At 37.3% G+C, this 17,261-nt stretch overlaps 1 protein-coding gene and 1 long non-coding RNA gene across 3 annotated transcripts in view; both read left to right on the forward strand.

The window, feature by feature from the left end:
- The window catches only part of LOC139822648 (gustatory receptor for sugar taste 43a-like), a 215,015-nt gene that overhangs the window by 111,574 nt on the left and 86,180 nt on the right, over nucleotides 1-17,261 (forward strand). The window contains exon 4 of one of the 2 annotated variants that reach the window (XM_071794558.1): nucleotides 16,063-16,170. The exons of the other annotated variant lie outside the window; for it this stretch is intronic. Within the exon in view, the coding sequence (XP_071650659.1) occupies nucleotides 16,063-16,170 (108 nt within the window). The remainder of the gene's footprint in view (nucleotides 1-16,062; nucleotides 16,171-17,261) is intronic. 2 annotated transcript variants of the gene reach the window in all.
- On the forward strand, nucleotides 40-2,033 carry LOC139822656 (uncharacterized). The gene is made up of 3 exons (XR_011734567.1): nucleotides 40-1,091; nucleotides 1,169-1,405; nucleotides 1,474-2,033. It is a non-coding gene; the product is annotated as an uncharacterized lncRNA (long non-coding RNA).

Raw genomic sequence — 17,261 nt, forward strand, 5'->3', positions numbered from 1 at the left:
ATATATATATATATATATATATATATATATATACTTAAGTAACAGATGATATTTTTTATGTTTTTTTAATATTTTTTTTCATTAATTATACATTGTACAATTCATTGTAAAAAAAATATTTTTTTTAACATTTATTAAATATTTATTTTACATTAATTATTTGTTTGAACTAATGATTTAGACGCTCGACAGCACACGGATGTGCCTTCCCTTTGGTGTGCGTTGGCAGCATGTGGAGGGGATGCGCTGCTAGCGCATGCCCAGAGGCCATATTCTGTTCGTCGTCAGTGCCGTTAACGGTGTCGACGCAGCTTCTACACGATACGAAAAACCTGCGCAACGACGCTTATCAAATCCACAGTTATCTGTAGGTAGGAACGGAATACAGGCCCAGCGTATTTCCTCCACATGCTACCAACGCACACCACAAAGCGAAGGCATATCCGGTGTCGCACATATGTGTCTGGTATATTTATAATCAAGGTCGGTAAATGGACGCGGAACAGCGTCGCATGATCGCCATTTTCCCCTCAGTGAATATGTATGATCCTTACGAAAAAACACTCTAAATAACGCCTAAAAAAACACCAAAAAATAATATTGTAATTTTGGATACCCAAATAGTGTTTACACCATTTGAGCGTTAACGCCAAGAAAATTTTTGGTGTCATTTTTGGTGTTTTTCTTGGCCGAAATTACGCTATTACTTTTTGGTGTTTTTTGGGTGTTATTTAGGGTGTTTTTTTTTGTAAGGGACGTGATGTGCTTCCGATTTGGCCTATTAACTTTCAGATTATCACATGTCGTGGCATAATTGACGATTATTACGTACCGCGATACAAGCTTGATGATGATGAGTATGGCGATGATATAGGCCATCGGTATAAAGAAGAGCCTTACTTACCTTCACCACGCCTATAACCGAAATGTTCTTTGGATCATGACAACGTACGTCCAGACGTTTGTGAGTTTATCCCTGAACCGCAAACAGCAATCTGCTTCATGGAGTGGTGCCCTTAGCATTGTATCAAAGAGCCTATTTGGATTTGGGGGACAGGGGACATTGATTCATTTTGTTTTACACGCCTGAGGTACGGAAGTAAAGTGTGACAAAGTGTAGTGAAATGTAATGTAGAGTTATTTTTAATATGTTTTTTTTTCTGTTTAGTGGCCGCCGTAGGTGCGCCATTTATTGATGATTGAGATAGAGATAGAGGGGTGGTGGGTGCGGATCCGCAATTAAAATAGCATGCTCGCAGCAGCAGCCTTACATCGACGCTATTTGCAAGATTCGCAATTTTGTGTATGTATAAATAGTCTACGAAGATTCTAGCGCGCAGTCAAGAGTTTGAAACGGTTTAAGTACGTCGCTCTGCAAACAGCCTCTAGATACGATGAACAATAAGTAAATACAAACAAAATTTTTTGTATATACTTTTGCAAAAACTTTTATAAACATTTGTATTTTTTCAGTTTTAATAAACCCCGTTTTTCGCCACGTATTTTGCAAAGAAGATTTGCCTTGACATCTACAGCTTACAAATATTTAGATGTGGGAATCAACGTTGGGCCAACATCCTTTGTTGAATTAGTTCTTGGAGATAATTGAGGAAATCGGATAGTGTTACCCCATGCGACGTGGACGGCGCTCATCGAAAGACGTACGGATAATGAATAACTTTTGGGGTCAACTATCGGTTTTTCGCTATCAATTAAGAATGCAGTTATAGAACGCGTAAAAATGCGCGATGCGAGTGTTGTAAAATTTACATCGTACAATGCTTGTCTGTACATAAAACCTTCGACTATGCTTTTCTTATTCGAGCTCAAACAATGTGTCGAACATTAATATTTCAAGCTGTATCAAAATACGCATGAAGTAAATATGAAATTTAATCAATTTGTAACTATTTTACAGCAGAAATGTATCATCAATAAATGTAATGCGGAAAATATCTTGCGTGAGGTTTATGATGAAAATTCAATTATTGATTGCGAATTATTAGTCCACGCTTTAGATACTATTGTGTATAATGCGCTACATGACAAATAAATATATTATAATAAAAAAATTTAAATTGTTTTTTTTTGTTTACCGTTCCTCCCATTCCATGTTATTAAAATTAAGCTGCCTTATTGTCTTCGCTTATTTAAATAAATTAATAAAAACTATTCGAAAAATAAGATACTGTTGAGAGAGAACATGAATACGAGCTACGAAGAGGAATGGAGAAAGACCGCGAGCGGGAGACAGAGAAAACGCGAATAGATAGGCGAATGATGGAGATGGCAAGTGAGAGAGGATGCAAACATGAGGATAGGTAAGAAGAGGCGAATGGAGAGTGAGATAGATAATGCGGGCGGGATAGAGAACGCGAACGAGAAGACGCGCGCGAGGGAGAGATAACGCGAACGGGGGACGGGAGAGAGAAGGCGCGCGCAGGAGCGCACCGTGTGACGTCGCGCGGATCCCCCTTCACCGCGGACCGACGCGGCCGTTGCACGCTGACCCCCCTCCCAGCGGCATCCGAAAACGCGAACGCGGTTTCCCTCTCTCCGCGGCGCCCGAAAACGCGGTTTGTAGTTGGACCCCTCGCAGACCGTACCACCCCCCCCCTCTCCCGCGGACCCCTATACGCGTATCGTACTCCTCCCCCTCTCCCCGCTGACCCCTCGCCATAGTTGCACGCTCCCCCCTTTTGCCCCGCGGACCCCGCTCCCATCGGGCATGGAGTACCCCGCGCCGCGAACCCCCCCTGCCCCTCTCCCTCCTCGGAGCACCCGGCCTTACAATCCTCATTCTATTCCTACTCAGAAACTATGCACTAAAAAAATACAAAAATTTACAAAAGTGTTTCAATTTTAACATTTTATGTAGATTTTTATAGCACTTCTTAAATTCATGTAGAATTTTATAGATTCTGGCAATTAATATTGCTTCTTCATAGAGGAAGCTTTGTTTTCATAAACTTCGTATATAACCTTTGATCGCATATAAAGTTAGGTCTAATCAACCAATTTTTAAAGAATTATACATATATGAAATAGGGGTAGAAAAGACCAAAGAAAAAATTGTTTTAGTTTTCAATGCCAATGTGTTCAGAATGTTTTAAAACGTCGAAAAATCGTAATTTAAAAAATGTCTGTGTGTGTGTGTGTGTGTGTGTGCCAAATTTATCGAAATTTCTATAACTCAAAAACTGATTAACCAAATTTTAAAGAATTATACATGAAATAGGGGTAGAAAAAACTGAAAAATATAATAGAATTAATAAACATTGCTAATAATAAAGAGGTTATCGATTTTTATCTAAATAATTGTACATGATTACTCTAATTTCCGCAAATTTTGAAATATCGAGCTTAATTTTTTTTTATAAATAGACTATCATTAAAGGTAGGTTGGTGTTAAATTTGACAATGATTGGTGAAGGGGTTACCGATTTTTGTATAAAAAGTGTACAAGTTATACATGCAATCTTATGCACAAAGTATCATTAAAGGAAGGTTGTTTTGAATTTGGCGAAAATTGATGAAAGGGTTACCGATTTCTGCCTAAAAAATGTAGGGTAGACCGAGGCGAATCGGATTACTAATTAGCACGATGAAACAGTTCGTTTGACAAACAAAACACTAACGAAAACTGTCTTGAAACTTATATTGATCCGATTCGCTTCAGTCTACCCTAAGTTATTTGATGGATAGAGTATTATTAAAGAAATATTGTTATTGAATTTAGCGAGGATTGGTGAAGGGATTACCGATTTTTGCTTAAAAAGTGTAAAAGATGTATATGTAATTTTATATAGAGTATCATTAAAGGAAGGTTGTTTTGAATTTTGCGAGGATCGGTAAAGGAGTTAGATAGATAGATAAGTTTATTGTGTATCCCCGCAGGGTTTACAAGGCGTTTTTATGAGGAACGTACCCAGACCTCTTACAAAACACTCCCCTTCGCGCCCTGGCCATATGCGACCTTACAATTTATTTCCCCTCCCTTCGTCTTTCATCCAGCCATCTCCTTCCGCCTTCTTTGCTTCCCTCATTTCTGCCACTGCTCTCTCTCTCTTTCCTTCCTTCTCTCTCTCCTTTTCCTCTCGCTCGCCGCTTTCCCTCCTTCCTATTTTACCTTCGCTCTGGAAATAAACTGTGTTATACCTTGATCTTATTTCCCTCTCCTCCTCCCCTCCCTTTCCCCCGCCACTTCTTTCTCAATTTCCCTTCCTTTCTCCTTTCCATCCTACCTCCCTCTTACTCTCCTTTCTTCTTATGGCCCTCGTCCTCGTCCGTATCCATACCCTCGCCTCCACCGATTTATCCTCATCCATTTTCACCCTTAATCTGCTCCCTTCCTTTCTCCTTGCTTCTAATACCCTCCACTTACCCTCTTCACTCCCCATCTTTACTATTATCGTCACCCATTCTCCTCTCTGACCTATCACGCTTACCTCTTTCACCTCCACATTTACCTTTAATCCTTCCGAAAACAAACAGACTCTTCTCCATCCTTTTCGTAATCTCGTCCTCCTCCGTCTTCTTCCAACTCCTACTTTCCTCCTCTCTCTTTTCCTTTCTCCTTTCTTTCTCCTCTCTTTCTCTTACCCTCGTCTCCACCGATTTATCTTCGTCCATCTTTACCCTTAATCTATTCCCTTCCTTTCTCCTTGCCTCCAAAGTCCAGCTCACGCACGCTCGGCTTCTCTCCTTCCTCGTTTCCTCCGACGCTTTCTCTCCTTCTCTTTCCATCTCCTGTCTATCTGTCCGGCCCCTTCGATCGTTCGATCCATCGATCTGTCGAGACGACTCCCTGCTCCGTTCCGCACCTGCCGCGCCACCATCGCCAATCCCTCTGTCTCGTGACAGGTCGATCGATCGCCCGATCGATACTCCATGCAGCCAACTCGCTCAGCTCCCTCGTCATGTAACCTGGGCTGCTACCTCCGTTCCTTCCATCCCGCCCTTCTCCCTAACCTCACTTTCCACGTGCCTCTTCACCAACGTTTCCCGTCTCCTCCAGACCACCTTCCGCTTCATCTCCATTCTCTCGTCTTCCTTTCGCACTCCCCTATCTACCCTCTTCAACCAACACCTTCCTCACCTCTCAATCTCTTCCTTCATCTCCTTTCACTCTCTTACCACTTATCCGCCTGTTCCCCCGCCGAGGGCTACAGAGAAACCCCCGGTGAAGGAGTTACCGATTTCTGCTTAAAAGTTACATGTATAAGTTATACATGTAATTTCATATAGAGTATCATTAAAGATGAAGGTTGGTATTGAATTTGGCGATAATCGGTAAAAGAGTTTTTTGTTTATAAAATTTTCAATTTTTTGAGAAATGTTTGTGGTTGCTCTAACTTCCGCCAATTTTGAGATATCGGGCTATTTATAATTCTATTATATTTATTATAAGTTATACATGTAATTTTATATAGAGTATCATTAAAAAAAGGTTGGTATTGAATTTGGCGATAATCGGTAAAAGGGTTTTTTCTTTATAAAATTTTGAATTTTTTGAGAAATTAAAACAGAAGTCGTTTTTGTTCGATCCAACTGGCCAAATAATTAATTTATTTAAATTCACAACGTTTCGGCTGCGATTTTAGCCCTTCTCAAGTGATTAATCCAGCCATAAACCCTCAAAAACCGCGTACAAAATATTCATTACGTTGCTGACATGGTGCCCTAACAACGTCATGCATACGTAAAGCTAAAAAGTGAAAAAACTAATGATAATCAATAAGATAAAATATTCGCTAAGAAGTCATAAAATAATCGCTCAGAAGTCATAAGATGAAAAATTAGAATAAAAATTGAAATAAATTAAAGTATACAAAGTATACAAATTAAAGTATACAAAGTAAAATAAGCAGCTTACATATTCTGTGCGTCAAAAAATATAAGAACAGAACGGTGTGGGACGAGAAAACACATCGTAAGCCATATCTGCGAACACATCCGTACAACGTGACAGTCGAAGTCATATTAAAATGACCGATACAATAATAACTAGATGTGTTCACAGAAGGAAACGAGCAGAACAAAAGGGGCAAAAACTAGGTGACACCAATCACGCGGTTGTAATTCGCGGGCAAGTTTTCTGTGTCTTTTTGCAGGTTGATTGCGCTGTCACATTTTTTAATAAAAACATTTCTGAGATTTCTCGTTTCTTGAATTGTCTCTCTTTATACAAAATTTTCGGTTGTTGCCAATTAAAGTCGTGGTTGTGCGTAAGACGGTGCTTACTAACCACGGAATGATTGTCACTATTCTTTCTAATATCACAGAAATGTTCTTTTATGCGTGTCTCTAGGTGTCTCTTTGTTTGGCCAACATATGCAGCATTACAATTAGCACAATCAATCTTATATATCAACTCAGTCTGTTTAAGATACGGTAGCCTGTCCTTTCCCCTTCGAATAATGCAATATAATTTCTTCGGAATGGTAAGGAGAACCCTGAATTTTGCATCGCGCATTGTACGGCCAACACTGTCACTGAGACCCTTAACATACGGTATGGTGATAAATTTCTAAGGATCACGGGCCACACTGTCACCGCTAGAGCCATTACTATCATCGTGACGCGTCTGTAACTCGTTAAGTCGGATATTAATGTACTTGTTAATTAATTGTATTGGATAACAATTATTTGAAAGAATCTTTCTTACTTCGTTTAAATTAGACTTATGAAAACGCACGTCCGATAAAAGAATAGCACGGTCAACAAGATTACGTATAATATTAATTTTGTATTTAAAAGGGTGATTCGAAAAATAAAATTTATGTATTGCCCCGAAAAAGTCGGTTTTCGGTACCAATTCGTAAGCAACACGCTCCCTTCTCGAATCACCGTTGTGTCGAGAAAACTTAAAGAACCATTCTTTTCTATTTCGAATGTAAATTTCAATCTCGCGTGATAACTGTTGAAAACTTTAAGTAACTCGTAAATCCCCGACACAGGAACAATTGCGAAAACGTCATCCACGTATCTCTTAAAAAAGGAAATATGGAAACTAAGGAGTTGCAAACAGTGCGTCTCGAGATCCTCCATGACCATATTCGCTAAAATGGGAGAGAGAAGGGAACCCATCGGACTTCCGAAGATTTGCTCATATATTTGACCCTCAAAAGAAAAACTGGTAAAACTGAGAATCAAGTCCACAGCTGACAAGAATTGAGCAAGGCTGAGTTTCGTTTTTTTTTAGAGATATGATTCCACCTAAGCTCAATCGCTCTCAAAACAAGGTCCTTAGGAATGTTGGTGAAAAGGGAGGCGACATCCAAAGAGATCAGCACATCATTCTCCCCGATCCCTACCTCCCCAATCAATTCAACAAAAGACCAGCCATCTTTAACATATGACTCAGGTTTGGGAACGGATTTTTCTAAGATATTATGCAGAAAGTTAGCCATGTTATAAAGAGAACTCCCCAAAGTAGAAACGATAATTCGCAAAGGTGAGCCATCCTTGTGAATCTTCGGAAGTCCGTAACATCGTGGGAAGTTCCCATTAGTACAGTTCAATAGCCGAAACAATTGTTCGCTGATAATATCCTTGTTAAACCAAGACTTCGCCAAAGCATTAGGGGTATTCAAATAAGTTAGAGTTTAACGGTTTGACAGGTTATGTCGGGTTAAAGTCGGGTAAAAAGTTAATTTTTACACTTTTAACCCAAAGATTAATGTGATAGGTTAATGAGTCACTTATGTATTTTGCATAACCTTAAAGAATAGCGCGCCCAAAGTTAATTAATTAACTTTTTACTCGACTTTAACCCGACATAACCTGTCAAACCGTTAAATTTTAACTTATTTGAATACCCCTATTAATTCTAGATGTTATCCGTTTAGTAGGATCATTCTTAAGTTTCTTATAAGTCAAACTATCATTAAGTAAGTGAGTCATCTTATTAACATACGTATTTCTCTCCATAATTACTGTGACTAGTCCTTTATCTGCCCTGGTAACAAAGACATCATCATTATCCCGAAGATAAGTTCTTGTAATATAAACCTGTCTATGTAGTTTGTATGTTTATTTTTGCGCAGAAATTTAAACAATGAGTTGGAAATCCGGTCACGCGCTTCATCCACAATATCGTCGGGAATTTTATGAATATTAAATTCGAAGTTTTTAATTATGTCAACAACCGAATTTACACGATCTCTCTTGTCATTAGTATCAATAGGCAGAGCAAACCTATCGGCAAGACTAAGGAACTTTAAAACTCTATTCGGGATTTGCTTGTTACTTATATTGATAATCCATTTTTCATGGTCGATTTTAAGCAGAGAATTAATAATTAAATTTTGTGTGGCCATAACAGAATCGAATTTACTAATTAACTTTAATTGTGTATTACGGTCGTGAGTACGGAGATAGTTAGTATTGAACATAAAAAAGTTGTTAATTAAACATTCGGGTAAGCGCTCTCGAAGTTGGTTCTCAACACCGATTATCTTAGATCGCAAAAAACATAAGTTGATATTCGCATCACTAATTTCGAAATTGAGAAGCTTTAACCGTATACGTTCTTTAAAAAGAGTAAACTCATGTTTAACCCTATTACTGTGTAGTTCGATATTTAAACGTAGCCGGTGTAAGTGTGGAGGTAGGACGTCAGATCTTCTACAACGGAGCAGGAATTTCAACTGCTGGTTTGCTGAGATGGTCTTGATTTTGATGTTAATCCAAGATTTCAATAATGACGTGGTCTCTGGTCCAAACTGTCTAGTGACAGTATTGAAAAATCCTTCGTTACGGTGACACACCATTTTTCTGGTCCAAGGTGTGTGATAAGCACCATCTTACGCACGACCACGACTTTAATTGGCAACAACCGAAAATTTTGTATAAAGAGAGACAATTCAAGAAACGAGAAATCTCAGAAATGTTTTTTATTGAAAAATGTGACAGCGCAATCAACCTGCAAAAAGACACAGAAAACTTGCCCGCGAATTACAACCGCGTGATTGGTGTCACCTAGTTTTTGCCCCTTTTGTTCTGTTCGTTTCCTTCTGTGAAAACATCTAGTTATTATTGTATCGGTCATTTTAGTATGACTTCGACTGTCACGCTGTACGGATGTGTTCGCAGATATGGCTTACGATGTGTTTTCTCGTCCCACACCGTTCTGTTCTTATATTTTTTGACGCACAGAATATGTAAGCTGCTTATTTTACTTTGTATACTTTAATTTATTTCAATTTTTATTCTAATTTTTCATCTTATGACTTCTGAGCGATTATTTTATGACTTCTTAGCGAATATTTTATCTTATTGATTATCATTAGTTTTTTCACTTTTTAGCTTTACGTATGCATGACGTAGTTAGGGCACCATGTCAGCAACGTAATGGATATTTTGTACGCGGTTTTTGAGGATTTATGGCTTGATTAATCACTTGAGAAGGGCTGAAATCGCAGCCGAAACGTTGTGAATTTAAATAAATTAATTATTTGGCCAGTCGGGTCGAACAAAAACTACTTCTGTTTTGAATTCATTTACTGGCAAAGGAAGCTATTTGTTTGTTTTTTGAGAAATGTTTGTGGTTGCTTTAACTTCCGCCAATTTTGAGATATCAGGCTATTTATAATTCTATTATATTCATCAGTCTTTTTTACCTTTATTTCGTATATAATTCTTTAAAATTTGGTTGATTAGACCCAACTTTATATGCGATTAAAGATCCATATGCGAAGTCCATATATGGACCATGTAGCCTGAACTCCCAAAGTCAACATCGATTTGACATTGTGTCGATTGTAAAGCCTCACTTCTGCTACTAATTTGTATGTATGTGTGTATGTATGTATGTATGTGCCAAATTTACCGAAATTTCTATAACTCAAGAACTGATTAATCAAACTTGAAAGAATTATATATGAAATAGGGGTAGAAAAGACTAAAAAATATAATAGAATTAGAAAAATTGCCAATATTATAAAATTTTAACCTTTAAGGACTATACCTCAAGTCTCAACTGCTTGAGTTTTTTAAAAATTGATGTTTTTGGACAATTTAGTATTAATTATTCTAATTCTGTTATATTCTTCGGTATTTTCTATCCCTATTTCATATATACTTCTTTAAAATTTGGTTAATTAGACTCGACTTTATAAGGTTTCTATGTATGTACGAGTTCTTCGAAATTTCAAATATCTGTAACTCAAGAAATGATTAACCAAATTTAAAAGAATTATATATGAAATAGGGGTAGAAAAGACTGAAAAACATAATAGAATTAGAAAAAAATTGCCAATATAATGAAAAAGTGTGCAAATGTGAAACTGAAAATGCGTATTTTCTTCCTCCAACGAAAAAAAAATAGTATCTTAAAATTTGCGAAAGTGCGAACCTCTACCACCGTTTATGTTAAATGCACAATTTTTTTCTTTTTTTTAATATCACATATTTACATATTTAAAAAAGTTCTTCTTTAACAAAAAAACAAAAAAAAATGGCCCAATATCTCAAAATTTGCAGAATTTAGAAAACCCCCAGGCATTTATACTGTGGAAAAATTAAAACTATCTTAAAATAAAAAACAATGTATAAATTTTTATCAAAATGAGAGTAAATAAAAAGATTGTACTACCTTACTACTTTTAAACTTTTTGAGAAATAGAATATAGGAAAACATTCTATTAAACAATATTCTTTTGCGTTTAATTGATACATGTATGTATATATACTTTGTCTTTTTAAATTTTTTAAAAAGATAATATTTTAACATATCACATTTTTTTTAACTTTTGACGTTTTAACGTAAACATCACGTACACTTAGCGCGAGATATCAATAGTAACGTGACTTTTGATTATTAACTTCGTCATTTCTGTGAATTTTTAAGTTTACATATATATACATATATATATATATATATATATATATATATATATATATATGTCTTTATTTCAGCTACACGCCAAGAAAGGACTTGGTTTACAATTCTACTTAACACACACATCCATCCACACGTCAAACATCATTCTTCTTTACAAACAAGCCATAGTACATTATTGTTTACAGCCATTATCTTTTTTATAGCTTTTCTCTCTCCTTTTCCATAATCTATTTAGCACCTTTCCTTTTTTCATTCTAAATTTGTCATCGCATATATTCTCTAATCGTTCTCCGTTATTCCTACCTAAGTTCTCAAACCACATACTTGTGATGTTGCACTCGCTTATATAATGCTCTAAGTTGTCCCTACCTGACTTGCAGAATCTACACTTCGTATCTTCCTCGTCAAGCCAATATTTATTTGTATCCTCTAAATTGCCGCACCTTAATTTTACCATCGCTTTAATCTCATCTCCTGTTTTTACTTTATCCAAGTTCGCTTTTAATAATTAATTCGGTGTTTTGTTGCTCGCTTCTATCTCTTTGTACCTTAAATTATACCTTGCTTCTACTATTTTACTGTTTATTATTTGCCCTTGTATGTCCTGTTCCCTTATTCTTACTAAGCCTTTAGTATTTTTACCTTCATTATTTAATTCTTTTATTACTTCAGAGCTCCAACCATTGTTATTATATAACCTTTCTCGTTCCAAACTATATAAATCCTTTTTCTTTTTATCCATTGTGTCCTTTTCAACCCAACATGCCTTTACTAAACTTCCGCCTTTTTTCTCTCTGCTTCTTTTCTCGAATCTTATGGCTCTTATGCCCCAACAGATTTTAAGTTTCTCTAATCCTAGTTCCCTTAGTATTACATACCTCGGAGTGCAAAAATCTAGTCTAAATACCCATTTTACATAATCTAACATGACTTTTTCCAACTCCTTTTTTTCACACCACCCCCATATTTCTGCTCCGTATTCCATCACACTTTTCACTAGATACTTAAAAAGCGTCCATCTCCTACTAAAATCATCTTTACATAATCTTTCTCCTAAGCCCCAGACCCTGTTTGCCGCGATCCTTCCTTTCCTTTTCAGTTCTTTTATATGATCGACATAATTACCTTTCCTATTAAACGTGAAACCCAGGTATTTAAACATATCTACTTCTTCTATTATTTTTTCGCCCCATTTCCATGTCATCCTGCCTTTTTTACCTTTACTATTAAATAATATCTATACTATCACTTTAGTTTTTTCTGTATTTAATTCTAGTTTCCTTTCTTTTAAAAATCTTTTTAACATGCTCATCATATCTAGTAAAGCCTCTCTATTTTTTGCTACCAAAACCATATCATCCGCGTATGCTAATGAACATACTCTCACTCCTTCAAGCTCCACTCCTCCTATACCACGCTTTTTTAAAACTTTATCAATGTCCGCATTGTATAAATTGAACAGGGCGGGACTCATCACACAGCCTTGCCTTACACCTTTCTTCATCTTGAAGCATCTTGTGAACCCATCCATCGTCCTTATTGTCACCTCCGTCTCTTTGTAGATTTCTTTTATCCTGTTTATTAAACTGCTATCCAGTCCTTTCTCTTACATTATCTTCCATAAAATTCCTCTGTCAACGTTGTCGAATGCTGCCCTTAGATCCACAAACATTGCGAAAATCTTGTCTTTCCCAGTTGCCGAACCTTTCTCCTTCTTTCTTTGCACTATATGGTGTAAGATAAATATATTATCCATTGTGGACCTCCCTTTCCTAAAGCCGGCTTGGCTGTCAGATATCATCCCTTTCCTCTCCATTATTTCCTCCAATCTGTTCCTTAGAATTTCCGCATATACCTTGTATGCAGTGCACAGCAGAGAGATCCCTCTATAGTTGTCTGTTCTCTCTTTATCCCTCCTTTTATATAGAGGGACAACTATACTTGTTCGCCATTCGGTCGGAATTTTACTTTCCTTCCAAATGAGCTTCAACAGATCAGTTAGACCTCTTCTTACTGCTGCGCCACCATACAGCCATGCTTCCATTGGGATTCCATCGACACCTGCAGCTTTGCCTAGCTTCATGTTCCTGACTGCCCTCACTATCTCCTCTTCTTGCAGCTTCCTTTCTTTATCTTGAACCTGCTCTTCATTTCTTTCTTCTGTTCCCATGTTACGCATCTCCAACGCCTCATCTCTTCCTTCCATCTCGGTCCCACCTAACAGCTCCATGAAGTAACTTCTCCAGTTTTCTTTCGGGATATTATTCTTTTTCCATTCTTTCTTTTTTCTTCGACTGTTTATGTAGTTCCAAATTTTCTTTTCGTCCTTCAGTTTTCTTAATTCCTCTTCTTTCCTCACTCTCTTCTCCATTCTTTTGCTCTCTAACCACCCCTTCAGGCATTTCTTTTCTTCCAAATAGTCTTTCTTACTTCTCTTTCCACATCTCCACCTTCTGTACTTTCTTTTCACCTCCCTCTTCTTTCTGGTACAACTCTTATCCCACCAATCTTTGTGCCCTATTTTCCTTCTCTTCTTTAACTTAATTTCCTTATACACTAAGGCTCCAAGGATCTAGTTTTTGATTTTCTCCCATTTCCTATCCACCGACTCCATTTCCTAGTCCTCGGTTTCATTCCATACCTCCGTCCTCTCCCTGTATAATTTCCTTGCCTCTTCGTTCCACACTATGATCTTCTTTGACATATTCCGTTCCTCTTCTTCCTCTTCTGTACACCCCTTTATTTGTCTCGTATTTTCCTCTTCCTCCAGTAACAAGGTCAGAGGCAAATGATCCGAGTCCACCCTGTCCCCTATTCTAAATTCCAACACTCGCTCTTGCGCACTATCGTTTACAATTGCATAATCAATTACCGAGCACCCTCTCGCACCCACATACGTATATTCCCCCTCCCAATCCCCCTCTGTACATCCATTCAAAAAATACTATCCTTTTTCATTTATCATATCCACAAAACTTCTGCCGCCATCTCCTATGACTTTATCTTTACTCTTCTTTTCAAAGTCATACTCCTCCTCCCTACAACCTCCTAAGTTTCCTATTCTAATATTAAAATCACCTCCTATAATAATATCTTCTCCTTCGCATCCTTCGCATTGCTCTGTTATTTTTGCCATTATCTCTTCAACATCTTTCTTTGCTCCTACATTATATACTGTAAAAATATTTAGCCTTTTTTTTCTTTTACTATTCTCGTTCGCGCAATTTTTTCTGTAATCATTATACTTTCATAATTCTCCACTTCCGCCATCCAGCCTTTTCTAATACCTATTAGTAAACCTCCCTTCGCCCTACCCTTCCTTTTTTCCCTTACAGCGTTAATGTTTTTCCAGATATGCGTTTCTGGCAATCTACCCTTAATTCTATCCAATCCCTTTTCCTCTAACCATATTTCACATAACCCTATAAAATCGAAACCTACTATGTAATTCCAACAATTTTTGTCCTGCCTCCCTATACCTGCTACATTCCAGAAAATTATCTTTCGCCCATTTTCTTTCTTCAACTGCTTCACTTTTTCGTCCTCCATTCGTGTTGTTTGTCTATTTTCCTCTTGAATGCCACGACTTGCTGATACTCTTCTCCTAACTTAGCAGTCCTCTAGAAATTTTCCTTTTCTATTAGCTTATTTTCTTTCTCGCTCCATACATACTTTCTACCTTGTATCTCTAGCTTCCTAAAACCTATTTTCACCCATTTTTCTTCTGTTTTCTCTTTCCATGCCTTTTCTTTTATCCGTCTTTGCCCTTCTCTGTCCTCAAAAGTCAAGTCGTGATCAATGTAAATTTTCTTACTTCCCAGCTTCTTCTTCTCCTTCATGATGTTATCCTTCGCTTCCCAGCAGTCCATTTCGACTATTATTATCTCTCTTCCTACTCTGCGTGTTGACCGCATCTTCTTCACTCCCGCTTTTGCACCAAACTCCCTCTCAAGAAACGTCTCCGCTGTGTCTATTAAGCTCTTGTTTTCCTCTTTATGTAGTCCTCTGATCACTAAATTATTTTTCTTTTCCTTCCTTTCCTTCATATTTCTTTCTCTCTTCCTAACCATCTCCGCCACCTTTCCCACAATCTCCTCCATTTTGCCGCCGGTCGACTCATCCGTTGTGTTTTCACTCCTTCGTTCGATCTTCGATAGACCCTCTTCTATCTTATCCATCCTTTCCTCTACCTTTTCTTCTTTTTTTCTCCGACCCTCTTCTAAGACGTTCATCCTCTCTCTCATCTCTCTCATCTCATCTTTCAGGTCCCTCATTTCGTTTCTAATCTCTCTCAATACTGCTAATAGCGAACCATCCTCTTCATCTTTCTTTGTTGCTGACAGAACTCCTTCCTTTTCTCTCTTCTTACCTACAGCACCGACTCCATCCTTCGCTTTGTCCATACCTGGTGGCGTTCTCACTGTCTTGTTATCTCTCTTGAAAATTTCCATCGTACGTTGTTCGTTTTCCTCTCTTTTCCTCTTGGCTTTCGCTAACTCGCATGCCGTACTGTTATCACTTGTCATAAACTCCAGTATGCTGAGCGAGCTCGATCTTTCTCTCATTCTTAACTCCTCCTTTGTAAATCTTCCCTTTCCTCTTTTTTCTTCTTTTGGTGTGGCAAAAATTTCTTTACCCGTTTTCTCACTGCTTGAACTATTCGACACTGTAGCCGGATTCTCATCTTTATTCTTTATTGCTGCCTTCTCACTCTCGCCTGTCTCTCCCTCCATCCTGTACGTCCCTCGTGCACGCTCTCCTTCCAGCCAATCTCCTTAACCGCTATCTCTATGCTTAGACTGTTCCGTCTAGTGTCTAGTGTCGCTACCTGCTCTATGCGCGACGCAAATCTCGCTCCCTTTTGGAGCGCACAGCGATTTTCTTCCGCCTTCTCTCACCTAACTTCTCCCTCTCTCTAAAATATTTAGCGCTCTTTTCCTTCACTAATTAATATTTCCCTGCTGCATCTATTATCTTATCCTAAATTTAAGTTTTTCTTCCTACCTTTCTATCGGTTTGACGCCTACCTCGACTCCTATTTCCCTCTAAACTCTCGCCTAATTTATCCGCAACTCTCACACGCATGCACAACACACTCGCTCCACTAACCAAGTCCTTTTTAAGTTTACATTTTCTCTTACTCCATTTTATTTTACCTCGACCTTCTTCTTTCTCTTTCTCTCAAACACTTTTTTAAAGTAATATAAACTTTTTAGCCGGTGACCTTCGTGATCAAGGGCAACTAGTTACGTACATTCGACAAGACATTGGAAATGTTCGAATGTTTCGAAAATCGAAGATCATGGATTTTTCTATCACAAATGGTACGACTCCATAATATATGCTTAAAAATATTTTCGTATTTTTTTTATTTTTTCGGCTTTTTACCACGTTATAAACAATAAAAATAAAATAAAAACGCACGTGTATATGAAATTATTTGTAACAAATTATATGTAAATATATAATAATTAAGAAAGGTAATTGTATAGATGGGGGGGGATCACCTTGGATGACGTTGATATTTTAGTATGTTGTCAAGGTCACCCTCCTGAGTGACCTTCAGAAGGTTTCAGCCCGCGCTCGTTATTCGTTAAAAAGTTATTAACAAAAAAAGTTTGGAAAATATAGCAGCTATTTTGAGTATTGGAAGGCATAAATAACGGTAATTATGCATTAAACACTTAAATACTTTTAAAGCGCGTCACTAACCTACATAGGTTAGTTGACGCGCTTTAAACATTTAAACTTCTGAAGGTCACTCGGGGTCATGACCTTGACAACATATGTCAAGGTCAAGGTCATCGGAGGGTGGTCCTTATTACTGCATAATTACCGTTATTTATGCCTTCCAATACTCAAAATAGCTGCTATATTTTCCAAACTTTTTTTGTTAATAACTTTTTAACGAATAACGAGCGCGGGCTGAAACCTTTTGAAGGTCACTCAGGAGGGTGACCTTGACAACATACTAAAATATCAAGGTCATCCAAGGTGATTCCCCCCATCTTATACAATTACCTTAAGAAATTTTAAATATTTCGAAAATTAAGAAATTTTGAATAATTATTAAATATAATAATTTCGCAATATTATTTAGTTTAATATAATAGTTTAATAACCCAGATAGCACAGAGAATTCAAAAAAAATTCTTTTTAAATTCCTAAATTATGAAATAAATTCTTCCAACTCATTTTTGTTCTTAAACATTCTTAAGTGTTTAAAAGAATTTACTTTTAAGTCACCAATTCTGAGCTCTTTTTCAGATACAAAAGGAATTCTGGTAATTATACAGAAAGAGGGCAATCTCACCGATTTCAATGACATATGTTGTCAAGGACGTGATTCTGAGTAACTTCTTCTTATAATTTAATCGGCGGTCATTGTTATTTAAAAGTTATGAACAAATGTAAC

The sequence above is a fragment of the Temnothorax longispinosus genome, chromosome 12 (genome assembly GCF_030848805.1).
Source record: "Temnothorax longispinosus isolate EJ_2023e chromosome 12, Tlon_JGU_v1, whole genome shotgun sequence".
Lineage (NCBI taxonomy): Eukaryota > Metazoa > Arthropoda > Insecta > Hymenoptera > Formicidae > Temnothorax > Temnothorax longispinosus.